This window comes from Octodon degus, unplaced genomic scaffold (assembly GCF_000260255.1).
Source record: "Octodon degus isolate 3935 unplaced genomic scaffold, OctDeg1.0 scaffold00155, whole genome shotgun sequence".
In the NCBI taxonomy this organism is placed as follows: Eukaryota; Metazoa; Chordata; class Mammalia; order Rodentia; family Octodontidae; genus Octodon; species Octodon degus.
Window position 1 is genome coordinate 4,024,971 of NW_004524731.1, and position 17,612 is coordinate 4,042,582.

General features: G+C 49.6%; 1 protein-coding gene across 1 annotated transcript in view; it reads left to right on the forward strand.

Annotated features, from left to right (window-relative positions):
• Positions 1 to 17,612, forward strand: part of Csmd1 (CUB and Sushi multiple domains 1) — a 1,642,653-nt gene that overhangs the window by 1,260,014 nt on the left and 365,027 nt on the right. The window contains exon 11 of the mRNA XM_012517218.2: positions 14,562 to 14,665. Coding sequence (XP_012372672.2) covers positions 14,562 to 14,665 — 104 coding nt within the window. The remainder of the gene's footprint in view (positions 1 to 14,561; positions 14,666 to 17,612) is intronic.

Sequence of the window (17,612 nt, forward strand, 5' to 3'; positions counted from 1 at the left end):
GTGGGGGCAGCTGTGTGTGCACCTGTGTGTGCCTGTGAGGGCAGCTGTGTGTGCCTGTGTGCACCTGTGTGTGCACCTGTGTGTGCACCAGTGCACGACTGTGGGGGCAGCTGTGTGTGCCTGTGTATACCTGTGTGCACCTGTGTGTGGCTGTGTGTGCACCTGTGTGTGCCTGTGTGCACCTGTGTGTGGCTGTGTGTGCACCTGTGTGTGTGCCTATGTGTGCCTGTAGGGGCAGATGTGTGTGCACCTGTTTGTGTGCCTGTGTGGGCACTTCTGTGGGCAGCTATGTGTGCACCTGTGTGTGTCTGTATGTACCTGTTTGTGTGCCTGTGGGGGCAGCTGTGTGTGTGCACCTGAGTGTGTGTGTCTGTGTGGGCAGCTATGTATGCACCTGTGTGTGTCTGTATGTACCCATTCGTGTGCCTGTGTGGGCAGCTGCGTGTGCACCTGTGCGCGCCTGTGAGGGCAACTGTGTGGGCAGCTGTGTGTGCTCATAGGCAAAGGACAACGAAATTGCCAGGTACACTTGGATTTCTATGTATTCATTGACTTAGAAAAGAGTCCTGATGTGAACAGACCTATGTTAGCTTTCTGCAAGTAATAAATTGCTACAACATACTTCCCTTTATTGTCTATGTTTTGGGAGTGACATTTTTTGCTTATGAATGAATCATTTAAGATCAAGTATTACATGCATGCCTTTGTTCTCCCACCATACACCTGCCATCTTTGAATTTTGAATTACAAGCAAGGTGCTTGTACCACAGCACGTCAGGCAATACAACAGCTTTAATTTACAAAAGCTCTTGTACTTTGACTTCATCTAAACTCTGATTTTCATTTGTGTACCATTCCTTGTTTTTGTGGAACCAGGGATTGAACTCCAACCCCTGTGCTTGTTCTACTGAACCGTCTCCCCGGCCCCTGTACCATTACTTTTTAAAGACGTCTTCAATGCCCCAGTTCTTTCTCGCATTCTAAGCTTATTGTGTACTTACCTCCAATTTTCAGTTCTCCAAAAGTGACCAGTTCTTTTTTAAGAAACCCACAATAAAAGACCCTGAGAAGTCATTCCACTAATTTGCACTAGTCCTACACAAAGTGGAATTGCACGTCTCGGCTGCATTGTGCTAACAGTCAACGACACACTGGGAAACTCACAGGAGCGAAGCGCTTGTGGTGTAGTGAGGAATACCACAAAGTTAAGATTGACAGTTTTTTAAAATTCTGAAATAGGATCTCTATTTTTTTATTCATTTTAATGAGAAAAAAGATAAAATAACAATGAAACAGATTCAAAGCAGGTTAGTTGGACAGTTACAATAATGAATACAGGGAAGCCAGAGGACACCTGGAGCCGCCCTCCACGCACCCGGAGGCCCCCAGCCCCGCCCCGTAGGCGAGCGCCAGGTGGGGTGACGGGCATGAGGCCCCAGAGGTGAGCCTGCCGCAGGTTCTTCCTGCCGTTCCCCATACCCCATCTCTGAGCCGAGCTGCTTCTTTCTCTCCGTGACCCATCAGGACAGCTGCCCTCCCTCCAGGACCAGTGCAGCTCGCTCTCCACACAGAGACGGTGGGCAGTGACCACTGCATTTGTGTTACACTAAATCACATTGAGTTTGGATCAGAAAAGTAAGATAGAATTAGAGTGAGCTGAATGTTTTAAAGGTAAAATTTTAAGTGACTGCTTTGTAAGAAAAGTGAAAAAATACTTTCAAAATGGAACCCAGCTTGATGAACCCTCTCGTTCTCCATTTATACATTAACATGTAAGAAGTTCTTAAAAGGAAAAAAGTTATCTTAAAATATTCACGTGTCACAGTCCCGGCTCCAGACCCCCCACTGCTAACTGTGGAGCAGTCCCTCTGCTTCCTCCTCTCATCTCCTCGTTGCTGCAGAGGGAGCCCGTGTCCAGTTCCCAGGGCCCTGTCCTCCAGCTATACTCAGCCTCCAGTGTCACCCGGCCCTTTTCTCCTGGAGGAGAGAAGCAAGTGCCCCTCCGTGTGAGTGTCCTGCCGCTGCCCCGGCCCCCACATCTCTGTCCACGCCCTGCTCTGCTTCTTCTGCACCCTGTCAGTGTATTTCAGGCCTTGACAATGAAAAGTGGAATATGTGTCTTGGCATCAAAGTGGAAATGCTTCTCCCAGCGAAACTGTGCCTCCCGTGGGCTATCTGGTCCTTCTCATTGTCCTGTGATGTTTGTTACTTCTTTCCATCTGGAAGAATAAAGTAAGAATGGCTGACGAGATAGCTCAGCGGACTAAGTGCCTGCTTAGGCAAGCACAGAATGGGTTTCAATCTGTGGCACCGCCTGCCACGCCGGCCCCACCCCCGGAGTGCACTGAGCCAGCTACCAAGTCCAGGTGTGGTGGCGCACACCTGTAATCCCAGTGCTGGGGAGGCTGAAAACAGGAGGATCACTACAAGTCTGAGCTGTGTAGTAACACCCTGGACCAAATATATATATATTTTTTTTAAAAAAAGAAGCATTCACTCACGTGTCTCACGCAGTGTGCATCACCCTGCCCCAGTTCCTGGCCTCGAGGTCCAGGCATCCATATCAAAGCATCCTCTGTCCCTGCAGCCCCTGGCTCTTTCCCTGCTGGAGCCAAGTCCTCTATCCTACCTTGCCCGCTGGGCTTGTTGTGCTGTCACTCATTTCAGCTCGTGCAGCCCTCATCGCTGCCTGCCCTTGCCTCTGTTGGATGGAGCACCCATGTACAAGCCGGCCTTGGCGACCTGTGCTGGAGCAGGCCTTTGTAGACCTTCTCACTTGCTTGACCTCCGGGAACAAGCAAGCCAAGACTCTGCCTCAGCCCTTGCCCCACCTTTGCCCGTTCCAGCCTCAGCGAGCCCCTGTGGCGCGGGCACCGTCTGAGGTGGATGACTCAGGTTGCCTGGTCTGCTTCTGCATATCGTCCCCCATACTGGTACTTGCAAGTGACCGCGGCTGTTGTGGCTGAGTGTCATTCCCAGAGGTGTTCAAAGGACACAGCATCTGACGCTCCTTGGAACTTCCACGGCGCAACTCTCGCACAGCACATCTCCTGATGTGTCATTACTCTTCTCTGGCCGAAACCTTGCACTGTGGCTGACACCCCGCAAGCCCTCCACCCAGGGGCTCGCCACATCCTATGCTAAGCTTGCGTAAAACCGACGCTCTGTCCTTCACATGTAAGGGCGTTCAAGTGACCCCGCCCTCCTGTACCTTACTAACTCCAGGCCGCCCGTGTTGTCGCACATTACAGGATTTCATGCCATATCAAAGCTGAAAAATAATCCTTGGCCGCACATGGATTAAAAATAATTCCTTCCTCAGTTAGTGGGCCCTTGTGCCCGCTCCCTATCCTGCTACTGTTAACAGCGCCATCATAAGCTTGGGCGGTCGGGTGTCTCTGACACGTGGGCTTCACTCTAGTTGTGCCGTGCTTGCAGCTGGCAAGCTACTGCTGGGTCATATGGTAGTTCTATTTTTTTTTTTTTTTAAAAGACCTCCATATCATTTTCTATACTGGCTCAACTAATATATTTGCTCCAACAGTGTACAAAATTTTAATTTTCTGTGCATTGTCATGAGCTCACCTTATCTTTTTAAAAAATGTATTCAGTATAGAGTCTACAGGGTCTCACTACGTAGATCACACTCATAGTGATCCGCCTGTTCTCAGCCTCCCCAGCACTGGGATTACAGGCCTGCGCCACAGCCCAGTCTCAATCGCTGTCTCAGAGCGCCCCTGGGGCGGGGCCAGCCCTGCACAACGGGGACAGAACTTTGGCCGCTGCGCTCTGCCTACGCAGACGCTTTAGTCCGCCGAGCTATCTGGCCAGCCCTCACCTTATCTTTTTTAACTTTGTATTTCATCAACACGTATTTGTCACACACGCCAATCGCATCCGCCCTGGGAACGCGCACCTGCGCACGGCGATTCTTCATTCCTGGGTTCTCCCTGCTCCGCGGCCCTCCCCTCCGCCTCTCCTCTCCTCCCCTGTGCAGAAGGCCATTCCGTCTTTCCCCTCTTCCGTCCCTTCGCTCCCGCCCCGCTGCCTCCCGTGCTCCTGCCGCTTCCCAGGACCATCCTTCGCGGCGCTCCCTGGTTACCCTCGGGCTTCCCACAAAAGAGAAATACTCCTGCACGTAAACTTGTGGGTCTGGTGTATTTCACTTAGCGTTGTGGTCTTACTGTGAAACAAGAAAGTGTTCAAATGGGAAAGAGAACTAGGAAGAGAAGCGGGGAAAAGAAGGAGGGGAAAGTTTAAAAAAGGAAAGAATGAAAAGATGGAAACAGAGATTTCTAAATAAGGAGGAGAAGGGGTTGAAGGGAAGGGATGGAATGCGGAAAACAGAATTAAAATGCTCCCTATGATGAGCGCGATCGGTATGCATCTCTAAAGTGTAAAATGACTGTGCTCTTGAGGCGCATCCATTTCCCACCAGGTGGTTCAAGCTTACCGCCTGTGCAGCGCAGTAGTGCCAACTGTGTACAAAATAGATTTTCTTCATTCACCCGCTGACCGGCACAGGGTCTCTGTCCAGGATTTCGCTGTTATAAATCGTGCTATGCACATGGGTACACGTATGTCACGTGTGGTTCCTTTAACTGTTTTGAGGAGATACCTAGAAGGGAAACAGGCTCAAATAGAACCTCTAGTTTTCACTTCTCGAGGACTCTCCACTCTTCATTCCAAGCTCTTTGTACCCCTTCACACTCCCAGCAGCAACGGAGGAGGGCTTCTGTCACTCCACAGCCTCGTCAGCGTTTGTTGTTAGTCGATTTCCTGATGCTAGCCTTTCTTTCTAGGATGGAATCTGAGGGTTGTTTTAGATTGTTTTAGATTGCATTCCTCAAATGACTGGTGATACTGAGCGTGTTCTCATATATTTATATTTTCATATATTTAGTTCTATGTTTTCACTGATAAACGTCTTTGGTGGGTGCCCATTGTTCCACTGGGTCTTAAAATTGTGGAGGGAACTCTGACTTTTGCATTTCTTCCATGTTCTAGATGTTAGTCCTTTTTCTAAAGAGCAGCTGATAGCGTATCTTCCCGTCCTGTGGGTGGCCTCCTCACCATGTTGCAGATTTCTTCTGCTTGGCAAAAGATTTTTCATTTGGTCTAATCCCAGCTTTTGACTCTCTCTAATAGTTCCCGCATGAATGGGGTTTTATTTCTAGAGAAGACGACACACCATGAATAAATAGGATTCATCCCAGGTATGCAGGGATGGTTCAACCTATGCAAATAATAATGCAAGGCTCTGTATAAACAGAGCCAGGGAGAAAAGCCACATGATCATCTGCTTAGATACAGGAAGAGTGTTTCACAAAGTTCAACACCGATTCATGTTAGGTTTAGAGCAGATCGTCATCTCAATCTGATAAAAGCCACCTGTAACAAACCAGTGCTCAGCATCATCCTAAATGGCCAAACCCCCAAACCTTTCACTTCAACATCATGAACAACACGAGGGTGTCAGCCGTCACTACTCTTATTCAGCAAAGCTGTGGAAACACTGACCACTGAAGTTAGACAAGGAAAGAAGTGAAAGGAATAAAGACAGGAGAGGGAGGAGTTAATTATATGTTGATGGCATGGTAGTGTAGGTAGACATCCCCAAACACTCCACCAAACACTAGCATTAAAAACCACTCCCAGCCAGTATACTGATTGTGCACATTTGTGTCTGGTGTCCTAATTTGAAGCTAACATCTTGCAATACAGCCACCATTGCAGCATTCCTGTAACTTCATTTATTGAAATTCTGTATTGTCTGTAATGCTTTTTTTGTAAGCTATTTTGTATTCTTTAAAAAACACAAAAATGCCAGCAGCATACCTCACAGAACTAGAGAGAACAATCCTAAAATTCATTTAGGGACCAGGAGAGACCTGGAATAGCAAAAGAAACTCTGGACAATAGGAGCAAGGCAGAGAACACCTCAATCCCTAATTCGAAATTACACAACGCAGCAGTGGTGGTGGCAAGCAGCCTGGCAGTGCGGGGAAGAACAAAGGCCCAAGGAGGAGTGGAGCAGAGCAGAGGAAGCTGGGCAACTCCACACTCTTGGCTACGTTATCCGTACTGGAAGGAAGAGAGCTACTTTAGTGAACGCTGCTTGGAAGACTGGCTTCCTGCATGCCAAAAACTGAACATTGACCTATGTCTCACTATGCAATAAGCTAAAATCAGAATAGATCAAAGATCTAAACATCAAAAGCAGAAACAATCGGCTGGAAGAGAATAGGTAACAGTCTAGAAGACATAGGTGTGGGCAAAGACTTTATGAGCTAGCAACAGCACAATGAAATGCTTTTCCTCTTGACAATAATCATCCTAATAGCGTAGACAGTACCTCTCAGGCTTGTTTAACTCCCCTGGTGGCTAGTGATTGCAGCCCAACACAATGGCTGCGACTAGCACTGCGTTTTGTTCATGAGAAATGGCTGAGAAGCAGGTACCGGGCACTGCCACGAGGGAAGTGGCAGCAAGAGAGGCGGCACCCGTCGCTCGAGTGGCTGGCCCGCACCTTCTGCAAGTGCCCAGGCCATTGCGTCGCTCCCGTAGGCGATGGAATTTTATCTGTTGACTTGAAACCAGTGAGTTGGGCCTCCGCCCCGTCCTCTGCACGTGTCCCTGTCCCCCAGCTGCTCACGCCTGAGTTGGCAGGGTGACCTTAAGTCCTCTGTCTGGTGACCTTGTCCACTCGGTCCCCACACGCTTGGGATGTGCTGGCTGTGCCTCCTTCCACTGATCCTCCCTCCGGGGTCCGCTGCTCGGTCGGACCTGAGCCACTTTCCCTGTGGCCAGACCCAGTGTAGAGACCCTCCCACTCTGGTTTCCTTAATAACTGACGAGAGGACAAAAGACGCTTCGCTCCACAATTTCGAAGGCCTTGATACCTTTTGCTGAAAGTGTCTCTGGTGAACTGGGCATAATTCTTGTTTCCACATTGGTGCTCAAGTGGTGCAGACAATGGTGAAAGCCTTTGCTGTGCAGCTCTTATCCAGACTTGTATGGACTGCTTCTCTGTATCTGGGAGAGAACGCTACGCCTGATGCCCTCAGTGTCGAGGAGGGCAGGCGCGCTGCGGCTCAAGGGTGCAGAGCATTAGTCTATACTGGGGGCTTCCAGGAAGCAACAGGATGGCGGGAGATGGCCGCTAGCCTCACAGCATCCAGGAAGCACAGTGACTAAGGAAGGAGGAGCCAGGAGCAAGAGTCCGCCTCATCACAGTTACTCTCCTCTCATCGCCAAGACAAAATACCCAGCACACACATGTGAGGGAGGAAAGTCTTCATAGCTCACAGTCTGTGCAGGTTTCAGTCTGCAGCTGGCCGGTGCTAAGGCAAGGCGGCGTGGCGGAGGGGTGACTGCTCATCGTGGTGGAAGGCAGCAGCAGCACGAGGAGAGGAGGGGAAAGCAAGCCGCCTTTCATCTCTTATACTGAATGCAGGCTGCCCCCCTAGGCTGGGTGTAGCAGTCACACCCCAATCCCAGCAGTAGGCCATGGCAAACTAGTTGCATACACCTCTGAAAGCCTGTCCTCCATGCCTGCATGAAGCACTGAGGGGACACCCAGACACACACCATGACATGCCACCCTTTCCTCTCCGAAGACTCATGAACACTCCTTTATGCAAAAGGCCTTTAGTCCACCTCTAAGAGTGATCAAAGGCTGAGCAGTTTAAGCGTTGCTGAAAGGTCTAGGTTCAAATGTGTCCTCAGAGATTCAAGGCGAACTCTTAGCTGGGAGCCCCTGTGTACAAGAAAAGAAAGCCGGACACTTCCAACATTAAATGTCACAGACAGATGTTTCCATTCCACACGTTACAAATGGCGATAGAAAGCGGCATGACCCAACCAAGTGCAAAACCCAGCAAGGTGAACCTTGCAACTTCTGTATCCATGTGCAGCATCTGAAGCAAACTATAGCAAGTGTGAGCTCCAAAGGGCTTGGGCAGCCCCGCCTCTTTGGCACTTCGGGTGATTGTTGCTCCCATGGTCTCTCTCGGTGTGGCTTTGCTTGCTCCTTGCAGCCTTCCTTAGCTGATCCACGTTCTTGGCTCCTGTAAACTTCTGGGGTCTCCACTAAACCTTCGGATTCATGCTCACAGCTTCACATACTGCCCTCTCAAGGGCGCACTGCCTGGCCTTCCAGACCTCCTGAAATCTAGGCAGAAACTTTCCTAACCTCACAACTTTGGCATTTTGCAGGTGCTTCAGCCAGTGCCATGTGGCTGATGGCAAGGTCTGCTGTCAGCTGCAGCGGTGGCCAGGCTTCCTTCTCTCTTGGCACTGGTGCCGAAGTGCTTAGATCCCCGAGCACTCCGAATCTAATTTGGAGAAGCAATTTCTCTATGCTCTTGCCATTCTGGAACACAGTGCTCTGGGGATCTCTTCTCAAAGCCAAGTCTCTTTTGCAGTTTTGAGAGTGCAAGCGGTGGCAATTTTCCGGTTCTTGTGGTGCTCTCAGGCCATCTTCTCTGTTCTCTTGTTCCTTCTCAGCAGGTGAAATCTCCTTAGCTCTCTCAGTGTAGTCTACAGCTGACCTGGAGCTTCCTTTCTAGGCAAGCTCTCAGTGTTTCAAGTCGGTGCCCTGGGCTCTTTGCTCTTAATTCTCAGCGTAAATCTAGCTAAAAGCCCTCAACATTCGACTGCCTTGAAATTTCTTCCACGAGATTAGTCAGTCCACAGACCCTAATCCCAGTCAGTCTCAAGAAGTGAGGAAACTGTAGAAGAGCTTTCTACCAAGCCGCGGCACACATCATCTGGAGATCAGCAGCCAGCGCTGTCCTTCTTCCTAGCAGAAGCCTCCTGAGCCTGGTCATTTCTGGCAAGGTTTCTGTCAGCCCTCTGGTCATCCTAGCTCTGATGAGAATCTTCCATATCGAGCCTAAGGTATTCCAGATCTGCTTTTTCAGACATCTTATCCAGACTTCCAAATTCTTCCTGTAAGCTACTTCCGAAGACTCCTGAGCCACATGGGCAGATATGGTCACAGGAACGACCTCACCTCGGGTACCAAATTATGTTTTATTTACCTTTCCCTTATTGTGGAAACAAAATGCCAAACATCCCATATGGAAGAAGTGAAGCTTTCTTTATGTCACACTTTATAGAGGTTTCAGGCCATAATCTGCTGGCTCTCAGGCAGAGTACCATGAAGAGGAGCAGCTGGTTATGGTGCAGGAAGAACCCAAAATCACCGAGCGAGGAGGAGAGAACAAGCCTCTTTCCATCCCTTACGAGATATGCAGGCTTCTCGCTCCACAGCAGGCACTCACGTCGCCCAGCCTAGTAGTGGACCGTGAGCCAGTTACAAGCTCTAGATTCCTCTGCCTCCAGAAGCGCCCTCCCCATGCCCGCACGAAGCTCTGGGGGCAGCAGACGCAAACCGTAATGCAGCTGCCCGCCTCAGGCCTCTAGACGCCTCGCCTTCCCGCGGGACCTACCTTCAGAAAAAGGAGACCTCTAGAGGACCTTTCTGCATAAACCGTAACACTCTTTAACAGACAATTGTAGATCATTAGTAGGTGTGTTGTGTTTCATAAAAGTGTTTTAAGATATTTCAGCCAGGCACTTGAAGTATCAGAAGATTAAAAGCATATACATGTGTGAAAGGCACTATAAAAATATAAGTTTTATGTTTTGGCTTATAAGTTCTGACTTTTGCCTCACTGAAAAGTTGTTCCACACTGTTTATTTCCCTAAAATGAAACGTAGGGATTCTGTTTGGGGCTGGTTGTAGAAACTTAAAGTTTCAGATTTTTCATAAAACTGGGCCTGTTAGCAGGCTGACGTTCTGGACATCTGTTTTAGATACCGCTGTATCGGCCTGGAATCCTGGGCACATCCCGGCAGTGGGCTGCGGAAGCTTCGGCACTTCGGGCCTCTGTAACAAAGCCCATTCTCCTGGCACTGAGCACGTCCCAATCCTGGTAGAAGGAGGGCCCTGGGAGATGACCAGACCCAGTTCTGAAGGACCCTTGGCCTTCCCTACCGACTTCCCGGTGATTGTGAGGAGCGTGGCCCACTGTCCTCATTACTGGAAAAAAATACCCACACTCAACTTACAGGAGGAGAGGCTTGTTTTGGCTCGTGTTTTGGGAATCTCAGTCCTTGCATGGTGGGCAGCGTGTGCATGGGGAGGGGAGCTGCTTCCCTCATGGGGGCCGGAAGCAGAGGGGAGGAACGAGTCTGAGGGAGACTCATGGTCCAGGCAGCTTCTAAATGCTCCCCGGCCCCACCTGAGGCTCCCAGGACACCTCCGTCGTAAACGCCAAGCCAAGGCTAGAGATGCTCCTGTTAGCACTGACGCAGGAGGTAGAAGTCTGTCTTCCTTCGTCTAAACCCTTCCCAGCCTCCTTAACAGGAAGCCAAGAAACCGGTGAGGAATCAGAGCGGGGACTGCCAAACAGGAATGAAGCAAGTTAGGGAGGGAGGAAAGCACGTGTAGGTGGGAGGGTTTGGTTTATTATTTTTGGTAGAATTCATTTTGCATTCGTTATCTAAAATAGATTATTCAAATTTTGAGAGCAAGACAGAAGCTAATAACTGAACTGTATGGCTTACTTTTTCTATTATTTTATCGCATAATTTATTCTTAAGAATAGCATGCACTTGGCATACGCAGTTCATTATGTTTCACAGGAAATGACGCCTAAGAGCATCACGCTTGGTGTGTAGCATTTTGGCAAATCTTTCACCCTGAGTCCAATTATCAATGTAAAAAAACAGAGGTGATATTGTATCTACTTCGAGAAGCCAACCAATAACAGATGCTTGCAGATATCCAGGAGGAAAGGAACCCTCTCCACTGGTGGTGGGCGTGCAGCCGGCGCAGCCACTATGGAAACCAGCGTGGAGGGTGTGCCCTCATGCCTGTGTACTGGAATCTGAGCACCTACTTTGCAGACAGCAGAGCACAGTGCACTGGCCATTATCACTGTCCTTCTATCTTGTTTGAAAATCGTGCATCGTTGCCCTGATCACTCCCTCTCTAGAGCAGCACAGCGCGACAGCGAAAGCCCCATCTCTCCAGGCTGCGTGGTGCCCCTCTCTCCCCGCGCAGCACCTTGCTCTCGGGTCTGACGTTTTCTACACAACAAATGGCTCCTTCCTGCAGTTCGGGCCATTGAGAGTTGTGGCAGAGACATGGAAGGAGGGGTGGAGGCTCGCAGCTGTCCCTGGCACTGGCGTGTGCCTCCCCCGGGGCCGCACAGTGGGACAGCGCGTGTGAACGTGGAAGGCGCACCTTCCGAGCCCTCGCTGCTTCCTTTGGATGCTTCTGCAATTACAATCATACTTGCGACACAATGCAAATGGCCACATGGGTCCTACTCCAGGCTCTGTACTGAGAAAAGTCGGCACTTGGGGGCTTTTCCTGGCCCTCTTGGATATGCAGTCATCTACCTGAATGTTGGTGACTATGTGGAAAATGTGCTTTCGAAATGGTAGTGTTGTGAGTGTCCTGTCCACCACGGAGGGCATCTGATAACGTTCGCTTGCCTTGAGAGCTTGAGTGAGTGGGGGACGCGGGGACAGCAGCTGTAATGGAAAGACATAAGGACAAGTCACAGAAAATTAGCACTCACAGTCTTCCTGGCGGGCTGCAGGGAGGTTTTGGCATTAGCCCAACATGGAGCTGATAGGTCTGACTTCCTCAGACCAACTTTACAGCACCAGGACCCAGAGAATGGGGAAAACCAGGAAGCGCTGTGAGCCCGAGGCTGTGTGCAAATGGCCCCGACCTCCAGACAGACCTTCCCCCCCAGCTCCGGGACTCAGGTCTTCAGCTTCACTACGCCATCTTCTCGTGGAAGTGGGAAGTGCTGTAACTATTTTGAATTCATCTGGATGCTCAACATGAGCTTCAGTATTGGAGTCTAGAGTTGTCCCTGCATCTCCTGGTGGCCTGCGGAGCAGATGCCCAGGGGCCTGGGGCTGGGGCTTCTTCGATGTCCCTGAGGCAGGCAGGGCTCAAAGCTCAGGGGTCCCGGGGACCTGTCCTGAGGGTTGCAGCAGGGGCCGAGCAGGAGGGAGCTCTTTGCATAGAATCCACAGGGACACTGCACAGAGAGCTAGAGGACAGGCAGTCTGCGCAAGGCAGCAGGGACATGAACACCACCATGACCTTCGCCACGTGGTGCGCATCACCCACCAGCTCCACTTTCTGTCTCCTTCTCCTCTGCCTCTCACTGATCCGGCTGCAGCTTCATATGTATGTTTCCACTGTGTGGATTAATGGAACAGCATTTTCCTGATAAGTGGAAGGGGCTTCACCCAGGGCTGAGCCTTTAGGTCCTCCTCTAACCAGCACGGAGGCAGGCGGCAGAGCCTTGCTGCCGTGGAGCCTGAGGCTGGGGGACGCTGGCCGTCTTGGCCTGGGCTTGCGAGAACCAGGAGCGGCCACTTGTGTGTGGAGGCAGAGCACCCCTCGTCACTCCTTACGGATCCAACACCTGACCCCAAAGCCCTAAGGAACAGTGACAGCACCCACCAGGCACTGAACAAGCTAGGAAGCAGCAGGAAATCACCGGACCTCAGAGCCCACTCTCTAGTTCTCATTTTCTAATTTATAAGTGACCATGGGCACTTATAAATAAAACTATTGGGAGGTGCTAGGTTTAATATGCAGTATTTATACTGGTTTCAGCAGTGATCAAAACCTACACCTGTTTCTAGGCAGGTTGATAGGTTAATGCATTCATATAAACACTGTGAGTGGAAATACTAGTTTTTATAACAGATTGTGGTTATGTCACTAATTTTGGTAAGAATTTCAAATAGCAAAACTAACACATTCCTTATTAGCACTGCTTGGCAAAGCGCCTGTGAAGTGAGCATGGTGAATCTGATCCTGCATGAAGCCTGCCTTTCCCTAGCACCACCAAATCTTTCCTTTCAAGTTGAAGAAACTTGAAATTTTGATAATTTTCTACCAGACAGCAGCATCTGGGCCTTCCTTAGAAATGGCACCCATGAAGTGTGCTTTCAACCTGGGGCTCCTGCTCTGCCCATGTCCTTTCCTCGTCTGTCAGCGTATGCCTCAAACTCGCTCAGCCATCCTTCTATGCCTCCCTGACCAAACCATCTACCTACCCAGGGTATCACCTGTTGTTCATGGGTTCATCCAGACATTCCATTGCCTGCCCTCTGCGTGTCATCCCTGCACTGGTATTACCTACGGTCATCTTCCAGCATCTATCAGTCATTCATTAATCCACCCAACATCTATTGGTCAATCATCCTCTCTCTCTCTCTCTCTCTCTCTCTCTCTCTCTCTCTCTCTCCTTCCCTCCCTCCCTCCCTCTCTCCCTCCCTCTCTATGTCTTTCTAACATGACCTCTCTGCGTCCTTGTCTTCTACACCTTTCCCTCCCTTCCAGGGCTCTAGCCTATTTTCAAGGCAGTTTTGACTCTCTTTACCTACAGGTAACCATATTCATCAATACAGTCTTTTTTTTTTTTCAGGAGAAAGTATTTTGTTCTCTACAAAGAAAAATTCTTAGATTTATGATATATTGGACATCAAATATGAACTAATTTTGCCCAGATGTTACAGTATTGATCATCTTGACAAAGTCTTATATATTGAAGAGATGGAAAGATAACAGTGGAAGAATGATAGCCTAGCAAACACAAGACCTTGAATTAGAAACTCTGACAGCAGGAAGAAGGAAGGAAGGAAGGAAGGAAGGAAGGAAGGAAGGAAGGAAGGAAGGAAGGAAGGAAGGAAAGAAGGCAGGCAGGCAGGCAGGCAGGCAAACTGATGGGGGAAAGTGAAAGGAAGAAAGGGGAAAAAGAAAAAATATGTGCATGTATAAGACAGTTAAGATAGTTATGCAGCTAGTTTCTCTTAGTTCATTACAAAAAAGCTTTGTGCTGGTATCGTATGGACAGAACGTCCCGCCTATATCTTCTACTCTGAACAACTAGCAGGAAGACGACCGCACGCAATGTATCAACCATTGTAACTATCCTACTAACCTGTTTTGAAACTTGGTTTTATTGTTATGTTTATCTTCTTTTTTCTTTAAAAGAAAAAAGAAAGTTTAAGACTTCAAACACTAAATGCTGTAGGGGAAAACTTATATCCTCAGAAAACTTTTTCCATAATTAATAGGGATAATTATGTGAGATCTACACACAGAAAACTTCAGCAATATTTATCATGGGCTGTTTTGAGTATCTTCAAGTTGTAACTCCTTCACTCTAATTACCACTTCGGCATTAGCTTATATTGGGTTTTTTTTTAGTTAATCCAAATAACCTAAACATGAAACAAACGATGGCTTTTTTTATCCTAACGTGTACATAAAATTCCATTTCAGATGTGGTAACGAAATAATTTAAAAGAATAGAAATTCTGAAGTCCTCAAAGTTCTGTTAATTAAGGACTCTAATGTGTACATAATTGTCCATGTAGTTAATTAAAGCAGCTTCTGACCACTGAAGCCCACTGGGATCGGGGAGAGATTAACACAGCAGTAAAGATTTGCAAAGCTACAAGTCACGGACTTCCCAAGACACAAGTAACCTCCTGTGTTTTCCATTTAGGTCATCAAGCTGGCCTTTGAAGAGTTTGAGCTGGAGAGGGGTTACGATACGCTTACTGTGGGGGACGCCGGGAAAGTGGGGGACACCAGATCCGTCCTGTATGTGTGAGTATGCCACGACTCGCGGCTGTCAGCAGAGGCCCTGCCTCGGATGCTTAAGCTGCACCCTGCTTGGCCACTGCAGTGGCTTCCAGGGTGACTGTGTGTGACAGTTATTCCAGATTGTGTTTATTCAGTGTTGATATTTTTTCTCAGAGCATAAAAAATGTGGTTATAGCCCCAGATTAAAAGCACAAGTCATAGGAGACAAACAGTGGAAAGAGCATGCTCTGAGTACAGGCCCTGCCTCACTCTGCTTCTCTGTCTCCACGCTGTCCGTGTCTTTGGGGAGTGGAGCTGCTTTCTGGCACAATGCCCAGAGCTTTCCAGAACCACCTGTGTTCCAGAAAGCTGGGTTGTATGAAGAGCAGAGTCCTTGGGGAGTGGTGTTGGGCGACTGTCTGCGAGTCTCCAGAACGTGGTGCCTGGAGTCCCCACCCAAGCTGATACCCCAGGTGGAGCCCACACACACCTGCAGACTCACCTGGGCTGGCCCCTGCTCCTTACCCACAGCTCTCAGGAGTGGAAACTTGCAGCAGCTCTGTCTGTTTTTCTCAGGCCATGTACAACAAGCCTGGAGATGTAACTTGGGGCCACCCTTCCTCGGTGACCAGTGGTTCAGCAAGGAAGAAAACGTGCCTGTGCCTTCTTAGCCAGAGTCCTGTAGTCTCCATAGAAACCAGGAGCCCGGAGTCTGGCTCTACCCACAGCAAGCATTCTGTGGGATTCCATCCCTGTTTTGCAGTGTCTCTTTATCTATGAAAAGTTTGCCCTTGAGAACATTAACACAGCTGTGTGCTAGAGGAAGAGACCCAGGGCGCTCAACAATTCCTTTAGTTGTGGATTGCCTGAGGCCACCCACATTCTGATGGGGCCCTGCGCCCATCAACTGTCTGTGCCTGTAGAATTAAAGGGACCACACTCGGCCATGCTGGGACATCCATCTTCCACTTACGTATTTTGAGCGTCTTTGAGTGTCAGCCTGTTTCCGTCTCCTCTGCTCATGGGCCAGTGTAACTACAAGCAAGGCTCAAAGCCACGTAACTGCCTTCCAACTTACGATGGCCCCCAACTGCGTTGGTGATGTGACCGCTAAGAGTCCCCGAGCATCGGCGTAGCCTGCACTCAGCCTGCGCCGGTGCTCGTCACAAACCTGAGCATCAGGCAGGGGCACCGTGCTCCCTCCAGCGACAAGCTCCACTCTGCCGGCAGCTGGGGTGCCCTACTCTGCGGCCTCCCTCTGGCAGAGCTGCGTTCTGGACGACACTCAGAGCATCACGGCTTCACCTCGGGCCCTCAGCCCTCTCTGGTTTCATATCCAGCTGTGTAGTGCAGGACTCTCACGCACACGTTACTGTGGTTTCATTCACTTGCCTTCGAGAAGGTTTCCAGCGAAGAATTTCGGGGGTAGGGAGTGTCTTCCAGTCCCCGGCTGTGCTCTCCACCTCTGCCTGGAAGGTTTGCGCAGCCTTCCAGTGCGGGGCAGTGTTAGGGTCTCTGTGTCTGCAGCACTCACCAGACAATGGTGATGATGAGGATTTGTTTTTTCTTCCACTACCGGGGATTGAACTCTGGACCTTGCACTTGCCAGACAGGCACTTTTGTAAATGAGCTGTCTCCCCAGCCGTAATTGTTCTTACTCCCCCAAATTACTAGGTGAAATTTGCATCTTTATCTTTAGAAATTCAGAGTCCTGGCTCAGGGAGGGGCTTGCTGGCCTCTCCCCCAGGCTGTCACATACACTGCCCATCAACCACAGAGTCCAGGAGCTGCGACAGGGGCCAGAATGGACTGGGGTCAGCGGTGGAGGTGCAGGCTGCATCCCGGCCGGTCACCGTCTCCCTGTGACCCTGTGGGAAATCGTTTCCCTCTCTGTACCTGTTTCCAGGCTGTGGCACGTGGGTAACAAACCTTTCCTGCCCACAGGAAGGAGGAAGACGGACTAACGCACATGAAAGCTCCAGAGAGCTGACAAGAGCCACCTACATGTTCTCAAGCTTTTATTATTATCACAGCATCTAATTTAAGAAAGGATGTCATAAAAATGAGAGGAAATTTTAAATGAATGAAAACCTTAAAATACATAGCAAGGCGATGCTCTGCATCGCCCGACAGGCTGCTGTTAAGGACCTAAAAATCACACACTCATTTTTCAATGCTGTGCGGTTAGGAACGCAGTAGCAAGCCATGTGCGCCAGTGACACCAGTGCTGTGAGGAGCTCTCTCAGTAGCTGGGATCTGTGAGGAAAAGCTGAACAGTGACCCGAGCGAGGGTGCCCGCTGGGAGGCAGGAAGCAGCCAGCGCCGCCTGGGCCTTTCATCAGCTGCGGGGACCTACCGCCGCTGTCTATGTCCTCGTGTCCCGAATGAGAGGCCAGGAAGAGAGGCAGACGCTCCCGGATGGCTTCCGGGGCAAGCGGATAATTTTAGACGATGCATTCACAAGCACTTTTGAGCACATTTACGCCAGACACTGTTCTCAGCACGGAGGTCCTAATCTAATTGGAGAAAGGACACCTGCAGCACCCGTATCGGCTGAAGAGCAGGCAGCCAGGGCTGTGGAATCCCACGATGCATTTCAAACAGAGCAGGCTCAGAGCATCGTCATGGCAGACCGGGGTTTCCGGCTTCTAGCGCACCAGCTCCTGCATTCCGCTGTACAGAAGCCTAGCCTGATCCTGATTTCTAAAGAGAAATTTGGAAAGAGCAATAGAGTAAAAATGAGACAGCTGGCCCCAAAGCTTCAAATGTCAGTTCCTTGTGTTTTTCTACTTTCTTTTTTTTTTTTTTCAAAGTTTTATTGACAAAGAGATAGCAATGAGACAGTTTCAAATCAAATCGGAAGGACAGTTTCAACAAATAATACACTGCATATATTCTTCCCAGTGGTTAATTGCTGTACAAGATGCGGACTTGTGAGCCTATTCACAAACACCATTAGAACAAATCATTC